Source organism: Lynx rufus, unplaced genomic scaffold, assembly GCF_022079265.1.
Source record: "Lynx rufus isolate CCGP_SWC_20201006 ecotype Redwood Valley unplaced genomic scaffold, mLynRuf1.p SCAF_6, whole genome shotgun sequence".
Lineage (NCBI taxonomy): Eukaryota > Metazoa > Chordata > Mammalia > Carnivora > Felidae > Lynx > Lynx rufus.
In genome coordinates, this window is record NW_025814878.1 from 55,263,532 (window position 1) to 55,286,153 (window position 22,622).

The 22,622-nt window shown below is 33.7% G+C and overlaps 1 protein-coding gene across 1 annotated transcript in view; it reads left to right on the forward strand.

Annotated features, from left to right (window-relative positions):
• The window catches only part of ASCC3 (activating signal cointegrator 1 complex subunit 3), a 367,207-nt gene that overhangs the window by 17,813 nt on the left and 326,772 nt on the right, over nucleotides 1-22,622 (forward strand). Inside the window, exons 2-4 of the mRNA XM_047101482.1 lie at nucleotides 2,058-2,188; nucleotides 4,878-5,028; nucleotides 19,945-20,504. Of these exons, the coding sequence (XP_046957438.1) occupies nucleotides 2,099-2,188; nucleotides 4,878-5,028; nucleotides 19,945-20,504 (801 nt within the window). The 5' untranslated portion in view covers nucleotides 2,058-2,098. The remainder of the gene's footprint in view (nucleotides 1-2,057; nucleotides 2,189-4,877; nucleotides 5,029-19,944; nucleotides 20,505-22,622) is intronic.

The window sequence follows — 22,622 nt, forward strand, 5'->3', positions numbered from 1 at the left end:
TTTGCTTCTTATTTATAGGAGGATCTTATTCCATCTAACCTTCTCTGTTCTGTGTTTCAGGTGTAGCTCTAATGTTCACTTGACTGCTGTTTAGTAATTCTGTCAATTTTTTGAGTGTTAAGTTTAATTCACTTATACTTATTGTGAATACTGATATGTTTGGACTTATTCCTCTTTGTCCTTCTTAATCTTTACTTTGCCTTTTTGTGATAGCATACTGGGTTGTTTCTTCAGATCTTTATTCCAAGTCAGTACTTTTTTCTTTCGCTGTATCTAATCTATTTAACCCATCCATTGATTGTTTATTAACAAGTATATATTTTTATTTCTAAAAGTTGTATTTTCAAATTTGCCTCATCATTTCTTATTTTATTATTCTTCATTGTTTTATAAATTCTCTCTTATTTTGTTAAACATGTCAGTTATTTTATATATATTCTGACAGAAGACTCAGATTTTTTCCAAGTATTAAACTTTGTGATAACTTCAAGGATATAAACAATCAAGAAGAAAAGCAGAATCAGGGTGTGGTCTGAAGTATTCTATATGGCCCCCTGGTTCTTTCCTTCCCATGTTGGACACATGTTCTTTGGCCCAAAATAATGAAATCTCTTAGTTGAGGTTTGTGGGACATTTCAACACTGTGGAAAGTATCTGGATTATAAAACATCTGTATTTCAGATTCTGGAATGGAATTTCATAAGCTCTGTAGTTTTTACATTTTGGGCTAGATAATTCTTTGTTTTGGAAAGACTGTCCTGTGCATTATAGGATATTTAGCAGTATCACTGGCTTCTACCTACCAGAAGCCAGTAGTACCCCACAGTCTCCAGTTATGAGAACTCAAAATGTCACCAGATACTGCCAAATGTCCCATGGGAGGCAAAAATCATCCCTATTTGAGAACTTACATAGCTTTTGTGACATTCTGTAAGGAGCCATGCCTTAGGAAACTATAGATTGTAGTTTTGTTTTAATAAGCAGTCTTAAACCAGGATAACCCTCCAAGAGTATTTCATAGATATAGATTCCCCTCATAGTAAATATTATTAGTCTGTTTGCCAGATGGTTAGTTGTTTAGTTGTCAGCATGTCAACAAGGAGACTAGATCAGGTCATCTGACTTCTTTCTTTTCCTGGGAAGTCTCCCCTTCCCCAGCTTGTTATTCAATCTCCCTGTTACCATTATCTTCTTTCCTCCATTTTTTATTCTTTTACTATTCACCAAATAATTATCGAATGCCAAAAATATTCCAGGACTGTTCTATTTGCTAGGACCAATCACTGAAATAAAGGTGTTTGGGTTTTTTTTGTTTATTTATTTTGTTTGTTTGTTTTTGTGTTTTTTTGTTTTTTGTCATGAAGCTTACTCTTTGTGGGGTGAGACACATAAATAGAAAAAATATCAAATATTAATTAGTGCTATAAGGATAATTGAAATTTTGTGCTTTGAGAGACAGTAACTGGGTAGCTGTTCTGTCTTAGATTGAATGGTGAAGAAAGTCCCATCTCAGGAGGTATCTTTTAAACCAAGATGTCTGTGTCAAGGAGTCACCTATATGAACATCAGAAAAGCATTTCAAACAGAGGGAACCATTAATGCAAATGCAGTTAGAAGGAAACATGCTTGATACTCCAAGAAGAGAAAAAGCCAGTGAGACTCTGAAAGCAAGAGATAATGGGAGATGAAAGCAGTGAGCATAAAACACAATTGGAGAAAAGATGAGAAAGTGCTTTCATCTCTCTCAGTGTGACTGGCAATAGTAATACACTATTGGAGGCCTGTGCTTGGGAATCTGTAGAGCTCATTTTGAAGGGATGTTGTAGTATACCCACAAACAAATGTTTTTGTGTTTCTTTTTCCTTTCTTCAGCCATAGAGAATGTGTTATTAAAAAACTTTGTGAGTAGAAAAAGTGTCAGGAGAATTTTTCAACATTGGTGGCAATTACTTGTTAACTAATTGATTTTTCTTTTCTCTTGTACAGGTCAATTTGCTGAGTTTGATTACCCCTCCAGCCTCCTCCCAAAAGATAAATATCATCTTGTTTTGTTTCAGTTTCAGGTTTCTCCTTGTATGGATCACTGATTGAATAATAGATGGCTTTACCTCGTCTCACAGGAGCTTTGCGCTCCTTTTCAAATGTCACCAAGCAAGATAATTATAATGAAGAAGTGGCTGACTTAAAGGTAAACTTTTTAAATGGAAAACATAATAAATGTAGAATGTGAGCAGATATTTGACATTCTTTTTCTCAATTCGGTGTGCTTAAAATGGTGAGTTTTATCTTATTTGGTGTTATACCAAGAAGGGGAATGGGTATACTGCTGTTTCCTATAAGAATACTTAAACACGTATGACTATTGTCAGAGAGAATAATCAGAACTATGATATTGAGTTCTTATGTTAATTTTTGTTGCTAAATTTCTGCCAGGTTGGTTTGTTTTGCTTTTGGTTTTAAATAATTTAATGCAGTAATTTACCTCTGGGTAATCTGAATGAGTTTATGGTGGATCTCTCTCTGGTAAAATTCTTATCAAGTGGACAAAAAATGTCTTTACCAGAACATGGGAAATAAGAATATTAATGTCTTAAAATCAGTACGTGGTCTCATAACTGACTTCTGTCTGGTCCTTGAATTTGTTGTGGACTTTATAGTCCTGAAGGTATATAAACTGTATATATGAACAAGTAAGTTATGTAATATATACATGAAGGAACTGACCCTACGTTTGTTCTTTTTTGTTTTTTGTTTTTTTCTTTTTAAATCTTTATTTATTAGACAGAGTGTGAGCAGGGGAGGAGCAGAGAGAGAGGGAGACACAGAATCCGAAGCAGGCTCCAGGCCCTGACCTGTCAGCACAGAGCCTGATGCGGGGCTCCAACTCACAAACCTTGAGATCATGACCTGAGCCGAAGTCGGACGCTGAACCGACTGAACCACCCAGGCACCCCTGTTCTTTTTTGTTTTTTTAAACAAAAACAACAGTCACTTTGCTGTTTGACTGTATTGTAGAATATTAACATTGTTTTCTAATAGGTTGGAATTTTATTGCTTATGGTCCTTTGACAGTTTTACAATTAATACCTTCACTTAAAGATTGATACTAGGAAGAGAAGATTTGTTAACAGTCCTAAGGTAGATTTTTCCTCTAGCAGTGATACAGTTTTACTACAGAGAACAGTTGACCTTCTTTACAATGGGAGCTGTTTTGCATTTCTATGGCAATTAAAATAAGGCTATAGTCTATACAATTAGTTAATATTACTGTCTTAAACTTATTGTTTTCTCACCTCACCTAATCAAGGCTCTTTTTACAAGTTACTTTATATTAGAGATAACAACAAGATTTTAAAATCTGAAAATGTATCAGGACTACATGCAATTCCATGTCATTCATTTATTCTTGTAGTCTTTTAAACACTTTTTTTCCTAAGGGAAAAAAGTGACAGATCTAATGAAACTCATTTTAATATAACTTTTTATCTTGGGATATAGCCAACAATACAAAAGAAAGGGAAAAATAAGATCAACTTTTGTATACCTATGACCCATTGAAACAACTTAATTCAATTTATGGCCAATCTTTTTTTTTTTTTTTTTTTTTTAAGTTTATTTATTTTCATAATCTCCACACCCAGGGTCAGGCTCACACTCATGATCCTAAGATCAGAATTGCATGCTCTTCTTGCTAAAACAGCCAGGCACCTTTGTGGCCAGTCTTATTTCTATGTTTCTCCATTTTCTTCCCCCTAAACCCAGATTAATTAGCATAAATTAACATTTTAAATTGGAAAACTGAGGCAGGGAAGTAAAAACGAATTATGCAATATCATTAGTACAACCAAAATGAAAATTACAGTTTTCTGTCTGACCCACTACTTTTTCATTTGGCCAGAGGTCTTCATGAGGTTTAATCCTTGGGTCGAGGCCACTGGTATAAAGTGAAATTTGTATTGCTTTTATATGGCAGTTCTTAAGAATGGAAAAATTTATAGTCTTAAGAATAAAAGTATGTATAGATAAGAATCTCCTCAGTGGGGTTCCTGGGTGAGTCAGTCGGTTGGGCGTCCAACTCTTGGTTCTGGCTCAGGTCATGATCTTGTGGTTATGGGTTTGGGCCCTATGTCCGGCCCCAGGCTGACAGTGTGGAGCCTGCTTGTAATTCTTTCTCCCTTTCTCTCTGCCCCTCCCCCACTGACATGCACTCTCTCCAAATAAATAAATGAATAGACTTAAAAAAAATTTATTAAAAAAAAGAATCTTCTGGATGCGCAACTGTTTTAGGATCATACTTAGGAAAACAGTACTAATTTGAATATAGTAAACCCACATTTGGAATCTAGTTATGTGCAGTATGGTCCAAGCTGTGGTAAAAACAAGCAGAAAAATGGAAAAGAGGCATGTGGGATATTACCAAATGTTATTATCTGAATATCGGACTTTTTCATCTTTTTTTTTTTTTTTTTTTTTCCTCCAAAGTAGTCTCCAAGCCCAATGTGGGGCTTGAACTCATGACTCTCAGATCAGGAGTCGATGCACTTTTGACTGAGGTGGCCAGGTTCCCCTGGATGTTGGGCTTTTTGCTTTGTTTACTTCGCTGTAAAAAAATAATTACATAATGAATATTCATGTGATTAAAACTAAAAAATTTTTATTAAACATATCTTTTAAAATGTGATATTTAAAAAACATACCTTTTAAAATGTGATTTTTTTAAAAATCACATTTAAATAAAGCTCCTTCTCAGAGCTTAGTTAAAAAGCAATTTTGAATTCTTGGTAGTGCCAGGTTGTATAATATAATGCAAAATATATGCAATAAGTGATGGCTTTGAGGAAACCTTTGACCAGTGTCTCTGTATTATGCCGTTTCAGGTGAAGCGGTCTAAACTTCATGAACAAATTGTAGACTTGGATGTTACATGGAAGAAGATAGTAAAATTTTTGAATGAAAAACTGGAGAAGAGTGAAATGCAAAGTGTAAATGAAGACTTAAAAGATATATTGCAGGCTGCAAAACAAATAGGTATAGTTTTGTTTCATTTCATTTTGTTTTATAGAACCAGTAAGGTTCAAAAATAGGTTCCTTTTAAACTGTATGCCGTATGGCGAGAGGCTAAAGTTTCCAGACAAGTATTTATAATTATGAAAGATACTCTTATATATCTCAGAGCTTGGGATAGAGTCGTAGAAGCAGAATTAAATTAGTAATTAGTGTACAATCAAACATGACAGGTTCATAGGAATTTAGAGTTTGAAAACCACAATTATGTTTCAGGTAAGGAGAGGGTAAATGAAAATTTTAACGTAGCTTGAAAGAACCTTAAAAACCATGTAGCTCAATTTCTTATAGATGCCCATCAACACATAGTGAGGGGCAGCACTGAAGCTAAACTTTGCTTCTATTCCTGTTGTACACTAATATTCTCATCAATTGATTGTATTTGAAGGAAATTATAATTAGAGATTTTAATACTATATATTAATATAGGTTACTTTTCCAAGGTTAAAAAAAAAAATAAACAAATGATTCTTTGTTAAAACATCCGAGTTTGTTCATTGGAATTCATCCTCTCATTCTAGCCTCTGATAATTAAAAAGCATAGTTAACTCTACTGTAGTTCTAAATTTAGGTTTGTACCCAGAAAGTTCATGCTGATACTCTGGCCCTGTGAGATCTGGCCTCCACCTTTTTCTCTGACCTTGAGTCATCCTTGTCCTCACTAATTATGCTTCATTAGACACTGGCGTTTTCTCACTTCTTCAGTCCAAGTTGGTGCCTGTTTTACCGTCTTTGTACGTGTTATTCCCTGTGTTGAGAATGTTCTTTTAGCCTACTCTTAGAGTGGTTATATCTTTTCTTGTTATTTTGAACTCCACTAAAAACTTATGTCTTTAATGAGGCCCTAGCTGACCATCCAATCTCAAGGTGTTACTCAGTCACTCTTTATCATATAACCTCAGTAACATTTTCTCCATAACATTTATCATTATCTGGTATGTTCCTTGTTTGTTTATTGCCTGTGTTTTGCTACTAGGATGTAAGTTTCATAAGACTAGGATCTTACTTTTCTTGTTCAACACTTCATCCTTGGTGCTTAGAATAATGCTTTGTGTGTTTTAGGGTCTTAAAATTCACTTGATAAATAAATGAAGAGGTTTTCATAGATGGTTTTTTGGTAGAGGAAAATTTAGATTCTTTATCATATGCTGGTTGGCAGTTTTCTGGCCTACACCAACTTTGGGGAGGGTGTTTCTGTTAGATCTCATATACTTGACTTATTTATGATCATCAAATTTTAAAATTTGTTCTTCATAGATAGCACACTTTGGTGTATTATTTGTCATTGGTTTGTAATATAACATAAAATTTAATGTCATTGTTTTAAGTTGTGAATGTACAAAATGAATGTCATGTATATTTTTATAGTTAGATTATCTTCTGAAGTTCAAGGGCTTTAATAAGTAAAGGATTTTTTTGTTGTTGTTGTTTAAGCCTAGGGGAAATAAAGCATACTTTGATGAGATTTGTGATAGCATTTGGCATAGAATCACACTTTATATTTTAAAAATAAAGAGGTAGTTAAAATTCATTGGAAAATTGAGGCAAAAATGCAGAGTCTTCAGTTTACCTAGATCAACTTGACCAGGGTCTTAACCCTTTGGGACTTCCTATTTTAGGATATTTTCATTTCTGAGATGTTAGGGCCATTGTGGAGAGGGGGTGGTCTGACTAAAGAACTTTTCAAAAACTGTAGAAGAGTGTCTTTCCTCTTCTTTGGTCCAGTTGTAAAAATGACTCAAAATACTGGGGTGTCTGGGTGCCACAGTCAGTTAAGCATCCAACTCTTGATCTTGGCTCAGGTCATGATCTCACAGTTTGTGACTTTGAGCCCTTCATTGGGCTCTGTGTTGATGGCCATCAGCACAGAGTCTGCTTGGGATTCTGTCTCTCCTCTCTGCCCCTCCTCCACTTGTGCATGCTCTCCCTCCCTCCCTCTCTCTCTAAATAAATAAAACTTACAAAAACATTTTTGAAAAAATGACTCAAAACACTCAGCAAAAACAGTTAAAATATTGAGTTTATCTAGTACCATGGCTAAATTATTTATTTAAATAATGTGGAAAGTAAGATTTTTTTTTTAAAAGATTTATTTAATTAATTTATTTTAGAGAGTGTGGGCAGGGGAGAGGGATAGAGGGAGGGAGGGAGGGAGAGAGAGAGAGAGAATGAATGAATGAATGAATGAATGAATGAATCTTAAGCAGGTTCCATGCTCAGCACAGAGCCCAACATGGGGCTCTATCCCATGACCTTGACCTGAACCGAAATCAGCATACTGAGCCACCCCAGCACCCTGGAAATTAAGATCTTTTAAAAATAGGTTTCCCGGGGCGCCTGGGTGGTGCAGTCGGTTAAGCGTCCGACTTGAGCCAGGTCACGATCTCGCGGTCCGTGAGTTCGAGCACCGCGTCAGGCTCTGGGCTGATGGCTCGGAGCCTGGAGCCTGTTTCCGATTCTGTGTCTCCCTCTCTCTCTGCCCCTCCCCCGTTCATGCTCTGTCTCTCTCTGTCCCAAAAATAAATAAACGTTGAAAAAAAAAAAAAAATTTTAAAAATAGGTTTCCCTTTAGATTTCTTCCCTGAGTATCTCTGACAAGTCAAAAATCATTGTTTTACATATCAGTCATTAAATGTAATCCTAGGAGTTTTACCTGTTGGCAAAACTTTCTAATACATACTTAGGGACTAATCTATTGATTGATGTGTTTAAGGAATTGATTATTTTGAGATACAGTATCTCAAAAGAATATTTTCATGACAGAGAAAACCTTAGGGTTGGATTTAGGCAAATGCTCTGTTGTGTCTACTTTTAAATGCTATGTTTAAGTTGAATAAGTATTAGCTTTAGCGAAACTAATAGTTGACTTGTAGTCAGCCACTCTTTCTGAATAAAAATACTGCTGATACTGGAAGCCTAATTAACATTAGCAACTTTGAAAAGATTAGTCTCATGGGAAAAATGTTTTTGTGATTTTTTTATATTGCTTTTTAACACAGGTAATTTGGTATAATTGTATTCAAGAGAGCAAAAGAATAAAGAAAAAATAATCACTCCTATTTCAATTGAACATAATAGTATAAGGCACTTGTTTAAGACTATGATATCAACTAGTCATTGTAATGGGTATTTTAAGCTGGTAAGGAACATCAGAGAACATCTGGTCCAGTCTCTTTATTTTGTATGTAAAGTGCTAGACCTGTGAAGGTTAACTGAATCCCATGGTTGAGTCATGGTGAAGATAGACTAGAGCCTGAAGTAGAAACATAATGGAAATAACTAGATTCTTTCCTTTTCTTGTAGTCAGAGGTCATGTACTGTTAAGCCAACTTTTCAGCTATTCTTTTTTTTTAATATGGTATTTTACATGTTTTTTTAATTTTAATTTTTAAAAATTTTTAAAAATTTACATTCAAGTTAGCATATAGTGCAACAATGATTTCAGGGGTAGATTCCTTCAGCTATTCTTAAATGCACTCTTTCTACATTGTTTATCATTGCTTTAGTTTAGGCTTTTGTCATCTCTTGTCTAATTTACTGCAGAAGCCTATTGCCTCAGCTTTCCTTTCTTACTCAACTTCTTTACTCTTACTACACTTATCTTTGTAAAAAGCAATGCTCATTTTTTATTTTCATATTACTCTTTAGACCAAATTCATTTGAATGGACATAATAAAAGTTTCTTTATGAATTGAAACAATTTGCCTTTTCATTCATTTCCTTGCCTTTCTACCAAATGTAACCTTTACTACTAACATATGCAATGTTGACTTAAGTTCCTGAACAGTGCTTACTGTTTTTTTCTGTCTTTTATATGTTAAAATAACTTTCCCCTTGCGTTCACCTGGTCAGATGTTCCTCATCTCCTACGAAATGGCTTAGGTTTCATTCATGTCCTCTGTTATCCTTTCTAATCTTAGTAGATAGTGTTCCATTAGACTATCATCTATTTCATACTTTTTTATAGTATGGAATACTAGCACCTACTATGGTGGAATGGATACATACAGATGATGATCAATAAATAAGAGAAGTATTGAAAATTCAACTAATAGTACTTTGTGGTCTTTAGTACTTCTGCTCTTGACAATGGACAGTGTCTTACCAGTAGCAGCTTCTTTTTTTTTTTTTTTTGTTATTTTGAAGTATTTTTTCTCTCAGATTTACATTTAATATATTCCCATACCATTTTACAATTTTATTCTCCCTTCAATATTATTTTAATGATAAACTTAGCTTTAGAGAGAAAACATTATAAATTATGGCCCTTAACCTTAATTTAAGTACTCATTGTAGACATAGCGATCTCCTCCATGGATTTTGAAGGATAAGCATAGTCATATTAACCTATGTTCTGTTGGTGGTGAAACTTTTGTCAATATATTTTATGTGCTCTAAGTACAAATATTTTTTAAAATAAAGAGGTCAGGATTGAGAGTGTCAGTCGATAAAATGCATCATGTATTAGGCATGTGTATCTGTTACTTAGAGTTTTAAATTCTCATTCCAGGAGGCTTATAAGCCTTCCACAGTGTAGTTAGAGAAACTAGAATTGGGGGTCAAGAATGTAGGGAAGGTAATTAGAAAGACCCATCACTTCCCTACTCAGCTATGTAACTTAATCTCTCCCAGAGCAAGAACAGAATGATCTAATGCTTTTACTCTGTTCTGAATACAGATTAGGACTCAGCCAGAACTGAACTAGTTTTTTTCAGTATTCACATTGTTTCTCCATAGACAGACCTGTTTGTTTTGACTTCTCTGATTTATAATCCCTGCTTTATTTGGGTTTTGATGTTTTTATCGTTAATAACTTTGTCTTTAAGAAAAGTATGAATCAAAATGTATGTTGGACAGGAGCAACTTGCAAAGTGTGGTTTAGGGAAATTGGTAATCCATTACATTTTTTGAGTTGTAAAAGAAATAAGATTTTACTATAAAGAAGTGAGGAATCAAAACTGAGGGTAGAAAGCAGTTTATAAGGCAGTGACTGGAAAGGGGGGGTCTCAGCAGACAGGTGTTAGCAATGTCTAGATATTCTGTCTATATAACTAAGGCTTTGCATTTAGAATAATAAAGGGCTGTTGTGTATTGGATGTGGCAGGAGATTTTTCAGGAGTATTTATGAAAAGTAGCTATCTTGAAAATTGCAAATTTCAAAAAAGTTTGGAGCTCCATGTCCCATAAATTGGCTAACAGGATAATTGGGAACAGCTCTCTGCTGAAAATATTAGAAAAACTGTAAAATATAAAATTTGTTTAACTACATCAGAGTCTACCAAAGCAAGAAGAATGGGATCAAGATCTGGAAGCAGACATAAACTCAGAAAATGTGATCCTGGCATTTGGGCCACTTTTTCCTAGAGGTGACTGTCCATTCCAGAAGAGGAAGCTGGATGGAGAAGAGGAGAATGAGAAGATGAGAAGAACTTTTGACAGATTTAAAGGACTAAGATGACAAAGATGATTAAAATGGCCAAAAGAGAAAATAGAAAATCTGAATATTTGACTTAAAGAAATTGAATCTGTAATTAAAAACCTGCATATAAAGAAATTTGTATGCCTTGATAGCTTGACTGGAGAGTGTCATAATGTCATTTAAAGAGACATGAGGTTATTGTAGATTAAAGAAGGTTACAGGCATATAATAATTAAATGTAATGTACTGTCATTGATTGAATCCTGAGTCAGAAAAAAGTAATAAAGACATTTTGGGGACCATTGTAGAAATTTGAATATGTAGTCTGGATATCATTAGGTGAGATTAGATCTGAGGTGAGTCAGGATATCCTAAATCTCAGGAGATGCATACTGCAATGTTTATAGTGAAATGTCATGAAGACTGCTGTGTACTGGCAAATGGATCAATAAAAAAAAATACATATGAAATGTGTGTGTGAGAGAGAACACGAATGCACATGAGTGCACAAAATATTAATGGATTAATAAATAGTGACATGTGGTGTGATTCATGTAATAAAGGTTTAAAAATCACTTTTAGTAGATGAAGAAAAACTTTTTAATATCTAAAATGCAATTATAAGAATTCTTAGCAACTAGGAATAGAACTTTCTTAACTTGATAAATTATATACATTCAAAAAGCCTAGATCAAACATCTTATGCAATGATGCATTGTTGAAAAAGCTTCTCCCTTAAAACAGGAAATGAAATAACAATGCCAATCACCATTTGTTTTTCTCATTGTACTGAAGGTCCTTGCTAATAAGGCAAGAAAGAGTATAAAGATTGATAAAAACTGCCATTATTCACATAATTCTATCTTTAGAAAATGAATTTATTAGGAAGGTCAATATAAAAATCAATTTTATTTCTTCTTACTAGCAGCAAATTTTTTAAAATGCCATTTACAAAAACATTAAAAGTCATCAAATATCTAGAAGTAAATTTAACAAAAGATGTGCAAGATTTCCTCATGGGAAACTGAAATATTGAGAGAAATTAAAGAAGACCTAAATAAATGGAATAATATACAAAGGATTGGAATACTCATTATTATAAAGATACCATTTTTACTCAAATGACCTCCAGATTCAGTGCAATCCTAATCAAAATCTCTGCAGGTTTGTGTTTGAGGATGTGCATATGTATGTGGAAATTGACAAGATAATCTGAAAATTATATGGAAATTCAGAGGCAAAAAGCGGCCAAGTCAACCTTGAAAAATAGAGGGAATGGACTTATTATAAAGATTAGTAAACTAGACAGATGTTGGTCTAAGGATAGGCAAATAGACCAGTGGGATGGAATAGAGTCCAGAAACTGACCCACAGATATAGGGCTCTTTCTTTACCATGAACACCATTAAGTAGTGAAGCATGGTTGTTTTTTCAGTACATGGTGCTGGGTCAACTGTATATGCATATGAAAAAATTATACCTGTACAGATAATTCTAAGCAGCTTATAAAATAAAACATGAGGCTCAAAACAAATCTTCTAAAGAAGAATATCTTCATGATCTTTATGGAAAATTATATTAAGTAGTAAACAGAAAGCCTTCCTAAAGGGAATGACTGGTAAATTGAATTACATTAAAACATATTTTTTTATTCTTTGAAAGTAAAAAGGCAAGTCACAGAGTAGGAGAATATAGCTTCAATATATATGACCCCAAAGAGAGTTTGTATCTACATTAATTATGAACTTATACAAATTAATAAGAAAAGGTAATCCTATATAAAAAGGAGCAAGAGCCTTGAACAAGCACTTTGCAGATGTAGAAGATAATTGAATGGCTAGTAAACATAAAAAGGTGTCCAACCTTATTGGTAATCAGAGAGATGCCACTAACGTGCACTGATAAGAATGGTTAAAATTTAAAAGAACAACATACATACCAATTGTTGGTCAGGTTCAAGAATGTGAAATAAGAATTTGCATGCATTGCTGGGTAGAGTTTAAATTGGTATGGCTGCTTTGAATAACAATATCTGCTGTTGTTGGACAAGTGAAATTTTAAGTTTTGCTATATATATCATCCAGTAATATACATATATCCAGTATATCCAGTAACAGTTCCTGCACATATATACAAAAGACCAATGCATTTATGGCAACATTATTTATAATAGCTTTAAAGTGGAAACAACCCAGTTCACTGTTAAATAGTGGGACATAGATAAATTATGATATGTAGACTACCTTATACCAATAAGGAACTAGAATTGTACATGTAACATTGTAAATGAATCTTACAGTGTTGAGTGGAAGCAGCCAAACACAAAAGGACAGGATGATAATTGTGTTTATATGAAGTTGAGAAAACTAGGCCCGATTAATCTCTGTTTCAGAAGTCAGGATAGTGGCTACTTTTGAGGAAGCAGGTAATGACTGGGGGTGGACTTCGAAGTTTCTGGGGAGCTGATTATCTCTTTCTGGAAGTAGTTTTCCAAATTACATAGGTACATTCATTTTGTGATAATTCTTTGAGCTGTATGTGTACTGTATATGTTCTTGTTTTATTCAATAAAAATATGGCTTTTATCATCATTTTTCTTGAAATATTTCAGACTGATAAAAATAAAAACATAACAAATACCTGTGTATTCACGATTTAGCTTAACACTTGGCTGTCTTCAGTTTTTCTGTTTTAAGAAATAAAAAGGATGTGGTCAGAACTCGTTGTGAATACTGCTCAGCCTTTGGTAACCAGTATCACAAATATAATAAATAAATTTGTATTTATTCTCATGCCTATTTTTATTACATATTTATACATTCATAAATATGTATTAGGAATATATTTAGCTCAGATATCAAAGCCTACTGTGGTAACAGACCAAGTGGGTTTATGTTTTATCTCACAAACTCCCTCTGTAGGATTCAGCAACTTGGTAATAGTACAGCCCAAGACTGCTAATAGCTTGCCTTTTCTTCATGTTTGTTGCTTTTTGTTCACCACGTGCTCCACAGCTAGCCATCACATCTGTGCACTAGACATCTTTAATTTTTTGAGAGTAGAGTAGTATGTTGTTAGATTTTCTGATAATTGATCAACCTTTGCATTTCTGAATACTACTTGCCTGTAGTTCTTTTTTTTTTTTTTTTTAGATATGTGGATAGATCCAGTCAGTTAAAATGTTGTTTAGAATATTTACAACTATTTTGATTCAGTATTTTTTGTTTTGTTTTCATAATATTATTTTCCTATAGTTTAGGGTGGTTTGAAGTTATGAGTTAATAGATGTACAAATTCGGTTCTTTCCTTTGTTGGTGAGTGGCTAGTTAATACCACTAATCCTATTTCCTCGTCTGTAACAGTGATGGTAATTCTTATTTTTGTGTAGTTGTGATGTGAAGCAAGACTGCAAAGTGTCTAAAGTAAAGCTTGGTAAACATCTGTTAGTGAATAATTTTATTATAACCTACATGTACCAGTAGCTATTGGTAAACAAATAGTTGTTCTTTGTAGTTAAATGTTATGACAGATGTATGTGCCCAGTGATGTGGTGTTACAGAAAGTGCAGGAACAGTGCTTGGGTAAGTCAGGAAGGGATTCATGGAGAAGGGCAGTTGGGGCAGATTTAGATTTTGTTGTAGATGTTCAGGTCAGAGTTGTTATATTTATGTCTGTTTCACCACAGAAATTACAAAATGGAAGAGCTGAATAACTTAATGACATCATAGATGACTTTGCAAATGTATCAACTGTATAAACAGGAAGCTCAGATTACTTGAGAATATGGCAGAACAACTATAAATTGAATGGACATTGTAGTAATGGCAAGAGTTGGAAATAGGATCAAATTTTTACAGTTTATGAAGTTTATCAGTATATTATTCTTTATTTACAAATTGTTATTTGTAAGTAATTTACACTGCATTCCTTAGTAGAGGCGTTTTTAAGGTACAGTTGATTTTCTTTATAGTATTGTCGAATATATTACTAAGCATCTGATAAATGGATACAGAACTGAAGAAAAACTTTACAGCACCTGTTTTTTGTTTGTTTTGTTTTTTAATTTTTTCTCTTGGATGTTAAAGTTTAAAATGCCAGTTAGATCTCAGGGAGATATGTGATTTGCTCAGAGGTACAGTTTATTTCCTTAGTGATGTTCAAAATAATGGTTTCACTATTATAAATGAAATTGACAATTTTATATGAACTTGAGATTTTGATGTTACCTGGTTGCTTGGGAAGTCAAGTTGTAATTTGATGCAGGATTTTATAGTACTAGAAATGATAATATAGTGGCTGGATGCTGACTTGAAGTCTACACTGTAAGATAAGTATTCACATTTTGTAATTAATAACACAAAATTAAATGTCTGACTTTAAAACATGGGGAAGTGCATTGGACTATTTTTAGTCTCTTGTACTCTTCTTTTTCTCTACCAAGTATGTTTCTCTGTTTTCCTTTATTTGCTCACCCTGAAGGCAATGATTTCTATATAAGTGTAGACTAATCTTAACATTTAAGCAAGTCCTTCAAGTTATTGAACATTTCTTGAATACTGTGCCTACTTAATGTGAGGTTTTGTTGTAGGTGCTTTGATGTAGTTACACTCTTAAATGAAATCCATTATATTAAGTTGTATTACTTAGGCAATTTTAAATTTGTCTCACATAAATTGTTCCATTTATTCCCCCAAAAGCATATGGTAAATGGTTATCTGTATTTATTATAAATTTGATAATTTGGTAATTTGAAAGATGGTATAATGCAAAAACAAATGATCCTGCTCTTATAGTCTTAGTATGTTATTTAATCTCATGTATCTGAGTTTCTCTGTAAAATGAGGAAAATACTTGCAAGATTCATTTTAGACAATTTTAGATACTGTGCTTGTTAAAAAGCACACCAACAGAGACTGGAAGGGAATATGTAAAGGGAGAGATGTGATTGGGGAATGTAATAGTATATGATTAAGTTGAATCCTTATTTTTGTACCTTTTTATATGTGATGCTATCCTAGGAAAGTTTATAGCACAAATATTTTACATATTTGTAAAAAATTATAATTACCAGTTAAAAAATCAGTTAGCTAATCTCCATGCAAATATAACATGTTTATAGTAGCTGGGCTATGTTGCTGATAATAACAAATGGAATGAACTTAAGGTAACACTGATGCTGGTTTATAATATTATGGTATTTACAATTGCAGATCAAGTGTTCAGTAAAATGAACACTTAAAGTTTTGTATAACATGAAAAAGTAAATTTGACTGTTTTGAACATTTCAATATTAAAATATAAACATATATTTATAAAATATTTTCTGCTAAACATTGAAGATTTAACTGATCAAGGAACTCATTTGTTAACTTGGAAATGCAAGCAGTTGATGGATATTTTTATTCAATTTTCAATTTAAAAATTTCTTATTCTGTTTTAGGAATTCCCCAGCTACTGTGGTGTAGGTTATTTGTTAAAAGTTATAATTTACAACCCTGTAATTCTCAGTATTAAAAGTATTTAGTATTAGAAGTAAATTTTGTATTGAGAATCACTTATGATTATAGTCATCACTCAACTCTGATTTTAAAAATTTGTTTTGTTAATCAGTTACCAGTTATATCTTTACAGTTTATTGTACATTTCACATCTTATTTTCTCTCAGTGTAACTGAAGTAGGAAGGGCAAGTATTTATTACTAATATAGAGTATTCTAATAACCCTCTAAGCATCATATCTCTTTAAATGTGTTGCAGTTGAAGTGCCAGGTGATAGAGCCAGTTTTCTGATTTACAGTCTATCTTGTTTAGTGTTTTATGATAGAACATTTGATACTCAAATGGTTGAGTATCTCGACTAGCTTTCTTAAAGGTCTGGGGATACTAAGTTTCATTCAAGCTTTTGAGAGTTGATTATTTAGTGTATATCTTATTCTTTACTGATATTTTATCTTGACACAACTAAACTTACTAACATCCGCCTAGAAAGATTAGGACAGGCAGTGGTGTAAAACAGAAAAGACTTGAAGATTTGGGAGCTAATGTTAACTGTTCAAGAGTTTTAGCCTACGAAATCATTTAAAAGTTTATCAGTTTTACATTGTACATAAAATATGAGTACTACACTGTACATAAAAATAAAGAGGTTATTTGTGAACAAATTTAATTTTCAGTACGGTGTAAGAAAAGGACTACTTTTTACAAGTTTACACTCCAGAAGCGCACCACACATGTTTTCTGAGGTCTCTCCACGTGGCGCAGTTATTTGTGCACTGGTTCAGCTAGTTGATAGAGAAGCGCTTAGGTTTCCTGTCCGTTTCCCTTCTAATGCCATTTCTATTGAGGGGTGGTGGGGCCTGCCAGACCAGTGACAGGCCAGACATCCAGCTGCATTCACTTTCTTCAGATGTTTTCTCCATGTTTTTCAAATACCTTTCATGTAGTTTAGTCACCAAAAGATCTGAGTGCTGGCTTCATGGGTGGGCAAGTGTTAGTAAACTATTGTGGCTCCTTTGTTGCTGCCAGCGTGAGGCCACAGTTCTCTCCTCCAATCCTGAGCTACCTTCTCATCGGGGTGGTCGGCCAACGGCCAGCGTCCTATGATGACTACGTCATCACGTGCGGACTGTATGCGCTGGAAGTCGTGTCGCGTCTCTGGGCACGGAAAACACGCGTGCGCGGTTGCTGCAAGGCAGCGGGGCGAAAAGTTGGCCTTGTGTGTTTTAGTGCTCCAGAGAAGTCCATCGTTTTCAAAATGCAGTACTCTCTTCATTGGAAAGCCAACAGTAGCCATAAATGGTGTTTGCTAATGTTTCTCCAAAACAAACTCCCAGACTCCTGAATATCGCGGTTCTTGTTCACTTTTTAGAAACCACTTGGTGGTGCGAACATGTGTCTTACTCAAAGATACACTGGAGTAGGTTGTACGGGAGAGTGAATAGTTAGGCAAGGGTATTAACGTTTATGAAGCAACATTATCTAACGTAGAGAGGGGCGCCTGGGTGGCTCAGTTGGGCGTCTGACTTCTGCTCAGGTTGTGATCTCCTGGTCCATGATCATGTTCGAGCCTGGTGTCAGGCTATGTGCTGACAGCTCAGAGCATGGAGCTTGCTTTGGATTCTGTGTCTCCCTCTCTCTCTGCACTTCCCCTGCTCGCACTCTCAAAAATAAATAAACATTAAAAAGATATTTTAAAGACTGTGTGTTTTGGGGGAATAGATATTACCAATGCTCATTTAAAAATTTGAAACCCTGAAAAAATGTTTTCGATTTTTATTTCTAAGAGCCTGTAGTTATTTTCTTTTTCTTCAAATGTGGACTCATAACTTATCTTTTCTCTGATACCATGAAGATTATTTTCTGGTAAGATGTATGGATCCACTGCATTATATTTAACGAATGCAGTATATGCCTGTAGCATACTTTAACCAGAGATGTAATAATGGTATATAAATTAATTCCATTTTTGGTAAGAAATTAAGACTGTTCTCTCATTTATTTATTTCCTAAAGTGATTTATCATTTATTTAGTAAAGGAGACTTAGGGATAAATCTACTTTCTGGGACTTTATAGGGAGTCATTGTGGTGTAGTAGAAGAACTTTGTTTAGGAGTTACAAGACTGCTCTGAATCTTGTTTAATAAGTAAATACCTGTTTGATCTCTCCCAAATTATTTATCTCTGGGTCTCCATTTTAGCATCTGTAAGATGAAGCTAATTTTGTTAGGAAAGATTGAGATAATTTAATGGAAAAGTTCTTAGTAAGTTTAAGAAAAATCCCAAGGTGCAAAATATTTTTACAAAAGAATACATGTTTACATGTTAGATATAAAGTGAGTTTGAAAATGAGAGTTCATTTTTATTCAGACCTCAGTAGTCCCAGCCCTGTTGAATTATTTGTAGAATTATCACAATTCCTAAATGATTCAAAACCCAAGTTCTCTAAGCATCATGTATAGACTAAGTAAAATGTAGATAAATGTTATTCAATTAATTAATTTTAAGCATTATTTAATTTATAGAAGTTTTTAGTCATGTATTTTCCTAAATAATAAAAGATTAATTGTATGTCCCATACTGTTTTGTAAATTCTTTATAATCACACAAGTAGACTTTATACTTGAAGAAATCAGAAATAATAGCCATTGTAAAATTACTTTCACTCCTAAATTATTAGTCTTCCACACACCTGTGTAAGCATCAGATAAATTACTGAGGCAGTGTGGTACAGTGTAAAAACACTAGCCTGATATCAGAGGCCTGGGTTCAGGTTAATTCAACAAATTTGTATTGAGACACCTGTTTTGGGGTATGAGCAGTGACAGAGTACATCACTGTATCAATATTCATGCTCACCTTGAAAGAGGCAGTTAAGCTGGATTCTGAAACGTGGGTAAAATTCCAACAATTAGAGGCCTTGGGGAAGGTTACATAAAGGTGTGGAGACAGGCATAGAATAGGACAGGACCTGGTTTTTGGATGTTAAGAAATTCTGAAGTTGGAAATTAATAATGGCGAGTGAGGATGGGAAAAAAGGATGGAGTCAGCTCCTGGGGTGACTTGAAAACAAAGTGTAGAAGTTTGGATTGAATATCAAGCTGTACTAGACTGCTTAAGATTTGTGATCAAGAATGATTGTAGCAATGTTTTCAGGAAGATACTAGTATTACATTACTAACTTTATTCCTTAAACTCAGACACACTGACTTTGAGGTCTTCTGAAGATTAAAATTATTTTTTTCTGCTCTCAGGCTATTCTTTGAATTCTATGACACAAATATAGGTTCTTTCCTTCTTTTATTTGGGAAAATCAGTGATGAGAAATTTATGCTTTAAAGAAATAGTGGCAGCTCCTTTACTTACTCTTACTTTGGTAAGGAATTTACTTCTGGCCTTTAAACAATGGATTTTTTAAAAATGTTTTGTAATATTGGCTAAGTTTATTTGAAAAGATTCTATTATGTCCATCCTTGATATTATTAAATGTTTTTGAGTGAAAACTATATAAATCTATTTCTTGCCATCTGAGATTCACAGTACAAATTGGAAAGGAGTTATAGATCTCCTGACGTTTTGTTCTAGCTCCAAAAGTCTATAATTCAGATGTATTTTAAACCTTATTTGGGTTTATTTAACCCACGAAAACTGTTCAAAAAAATCACTTGTAAGTAAGTTTTTACGTAACACCTCAAGTTGTTTTCAGAAAGAGGTAAAGAGTTGTTACTAGCGGGTTTCTCCTTTTTAGATGGAGAATGACTACGGATAATGATTTATTGACCTAATATTTTTCTTTGGGAATTTGGGAATAGACTTACAGGGATTTTTCTGCTCCTAAATTGGTTATCTTTATCAGTATACTTTCACTGTTGGAAGTACCCAGAAGAATATTGGTAGTTTTTTTGAAGACAGTAACTTGAACTGTGATTCATTTGAGCTAATACTGTTTTTTTCATTTTCGAATAGTTGGAATAGATAATGGTAAAGAAGCAATTGAAAGTGCGGCTGCATTTCTCTTCAAGACATTTCACTTGAAGGACTCTGTCGGTCACAAGGAGACAAAGGCTATCAAACAGATGTTTGGTCCTTTTCCATCATCATCTGCCACTGCAGCTTGTAATGCTACTAATCGAATTATTTCTCGTTTTCGTCAAGACAATCTTACTGCTCTTATCCAGATGACAGAAGAAGAATATGGTGATAGAGTTTTATTTGGTAAAAATTTAGCATTTTCATTTGACATGCATGATTTGGACCACTTTGACGAACTGCCAATAAATGGTGAACCCCAGAAAACTATAAGCCTTGATTATAAGAAGTTTCTGAATGAACATTTTCAGGAGCAGTCTACACCAGAGCTCAAGCCTGTGGAAAAAACAAACGACTCCTTTTTGTGGTGTGAAGTTGAGAAGTACTTAAATGCAACTTTAAATGAAATGGCTGAAGCAACAAGAATAGAAGATCTTTGCTGTACCTTATATGATATGCTTGCTTCTGTTAAAAGTGGTGATGAACTTCAGAATGAGGTATAGTTGAAGTTATTGAAGTTTTATATTAATGTGAATTACTTTGGTAGCCTTTTAAAACATGGATAGTTAGCAAAGATGGTTTAATATTGTGCTGCTATAAATACGTAGCCAAATGGCTTATATAGTAGGCATGCGTGTCTTTCCACTTAGTAGTTATAGGAGGACTGTGAGTGTGATGAATAGCAGAAGACTCCGAGGACAAGGTGTTAAGATGTCCTCTTGTCCTGGTTATTGGGACAGTCCTGGTTAAATCTGTTGTCCCATTATAATAACCAGTAGGGCCCCTTCTTCAAAAAGTGTATAGGTTTAAATAATAAGTCGTATGGCTACTCTACTAAAAAAGGTTAATGTTTGTATATTGTTTTAGATTTCTAAGAGTTCTTTGATGAAAATTTAATTTCAAAATATTAGACATTTAATATATTGAATGACTTACTGATTTAGAAAAATATTTTTCACTAGTTTCTATGTTTGAAAGAATAAGCTTTGAAAAACAGACTGATCCAGAAATAATTGGTCTATTTTGTATTATGGAGTAAAGAACTGTCTTAATAAGTTTTTTATATCACACAAAGGAAAATGTTATTTTAATTACTTTCTATGCCATGATTTAGTTATGTTACTCAAAATGATGAATTACAGCTACATAAAAGTTTATCTTAAGGTGTTGAGTTTTGCTTTCAATATTGGCATTATATTCCTTTCCTGTTATAAATTTAAAATGTCAATACAATTTTAATAGTGGATAAATTGGGTGAGTAACATTTTTAATGAATTAAGAGAAGTGGCATATTGTTGTACAAAGGACACAGGCTTTGAAATCAGGTAGTCCTTCCTTTCCCCCTTAAAATTGGTAGTAAGACTTTAGGTAATTGAATTTTCAGAGTCTGTTTTATTGTTGGGCTGTCTCCCAGGGCTATGAATGCAAAGATAATAGAAATGTTATAAACCTTAAATGAAATATCATATGTGAAATGGTGACTAGCATTTAGTGAATACTTATTACATGGTAGCTGTGATTATTGTTATTATTTAAAGAAATGTTTTTTTAACATTTATTATTGAGAGACAGAGAGAGACAGACCATTAGCAGGCGAGGGGCAGAGAGAGAGGGAGACACAGAATTGGAAGCAGGCTCCAGCCTCTGAGCTGTCAGCACAGAGCCCAACGCGGGGCTCGAGATCATGGCCTGAGCCAAACTTAGACGCTTAACGGATTGAGCCACCCAGGTGCCCCTGTTATTATTATCTTAAATCACATGGAGTATCAGTCAGGAATACAGAAAAAAATACTAGTTATTTTTTCTTTTACAGAGAAAATTACTTAGCTAAACAGATATTGGAGGACTGAATCCATGGTAATGATATTATGACTTTAGGTTGGAAATAAGTTATTGTTATTGTATTGTTTTGTTATTGTATTGTTAGTTCTGTGATCAGTCTCATTTATCTTGACTTTTTTACAATTTAATTTATATTGGGGTGGTCTACCTTCATAAATGGATTTTTTTAACATTCTGAAAATAATAGTATTGTTTTAAAAATTGTGATTTATAAAGAAAATTCTATTGATACTTGCTTATCATAATTGAATACATAGAAGTTTTCTTATTATGATTATAGTAAACCAAAGATTATAAATGTATAACTAATTTTATTTTTGAGTTAGCCAAAAAAAAAAAAAAAACTATTCTATTCACTTCTGAATATCTACAGTGAAGTTTGTTATTTCTTATTTCCTTGCCACAGTTTTTAAGTAGTAATTGAATCTGATTGTTGGAGGGAGAATGTTTTTTAGTTCTTAAGATTTTTTTTTCATAGTCTACCTCATTACAAGGTCATACTGAATTCATGCATCTATCCATTCATATACTTGTATGCTTACCATATATGAAGTACAGTGCTAGTTATTGGACATAAAACGATGAATTAAGATAGCCACCTTTTCTCAGGAAATTAATTGTTCAGTAGGAGGAGACATATTATTAAGTAAGTGTACTCAAATACCACAGGTATTGTGATACTACAGCTGACCCTTGAGCAACACAAGGTATTAGGGGCACTGACCTGCTGCACAAAGGTCCACTGTAACTTTTGATTTCCCCTCCCCCCAGCA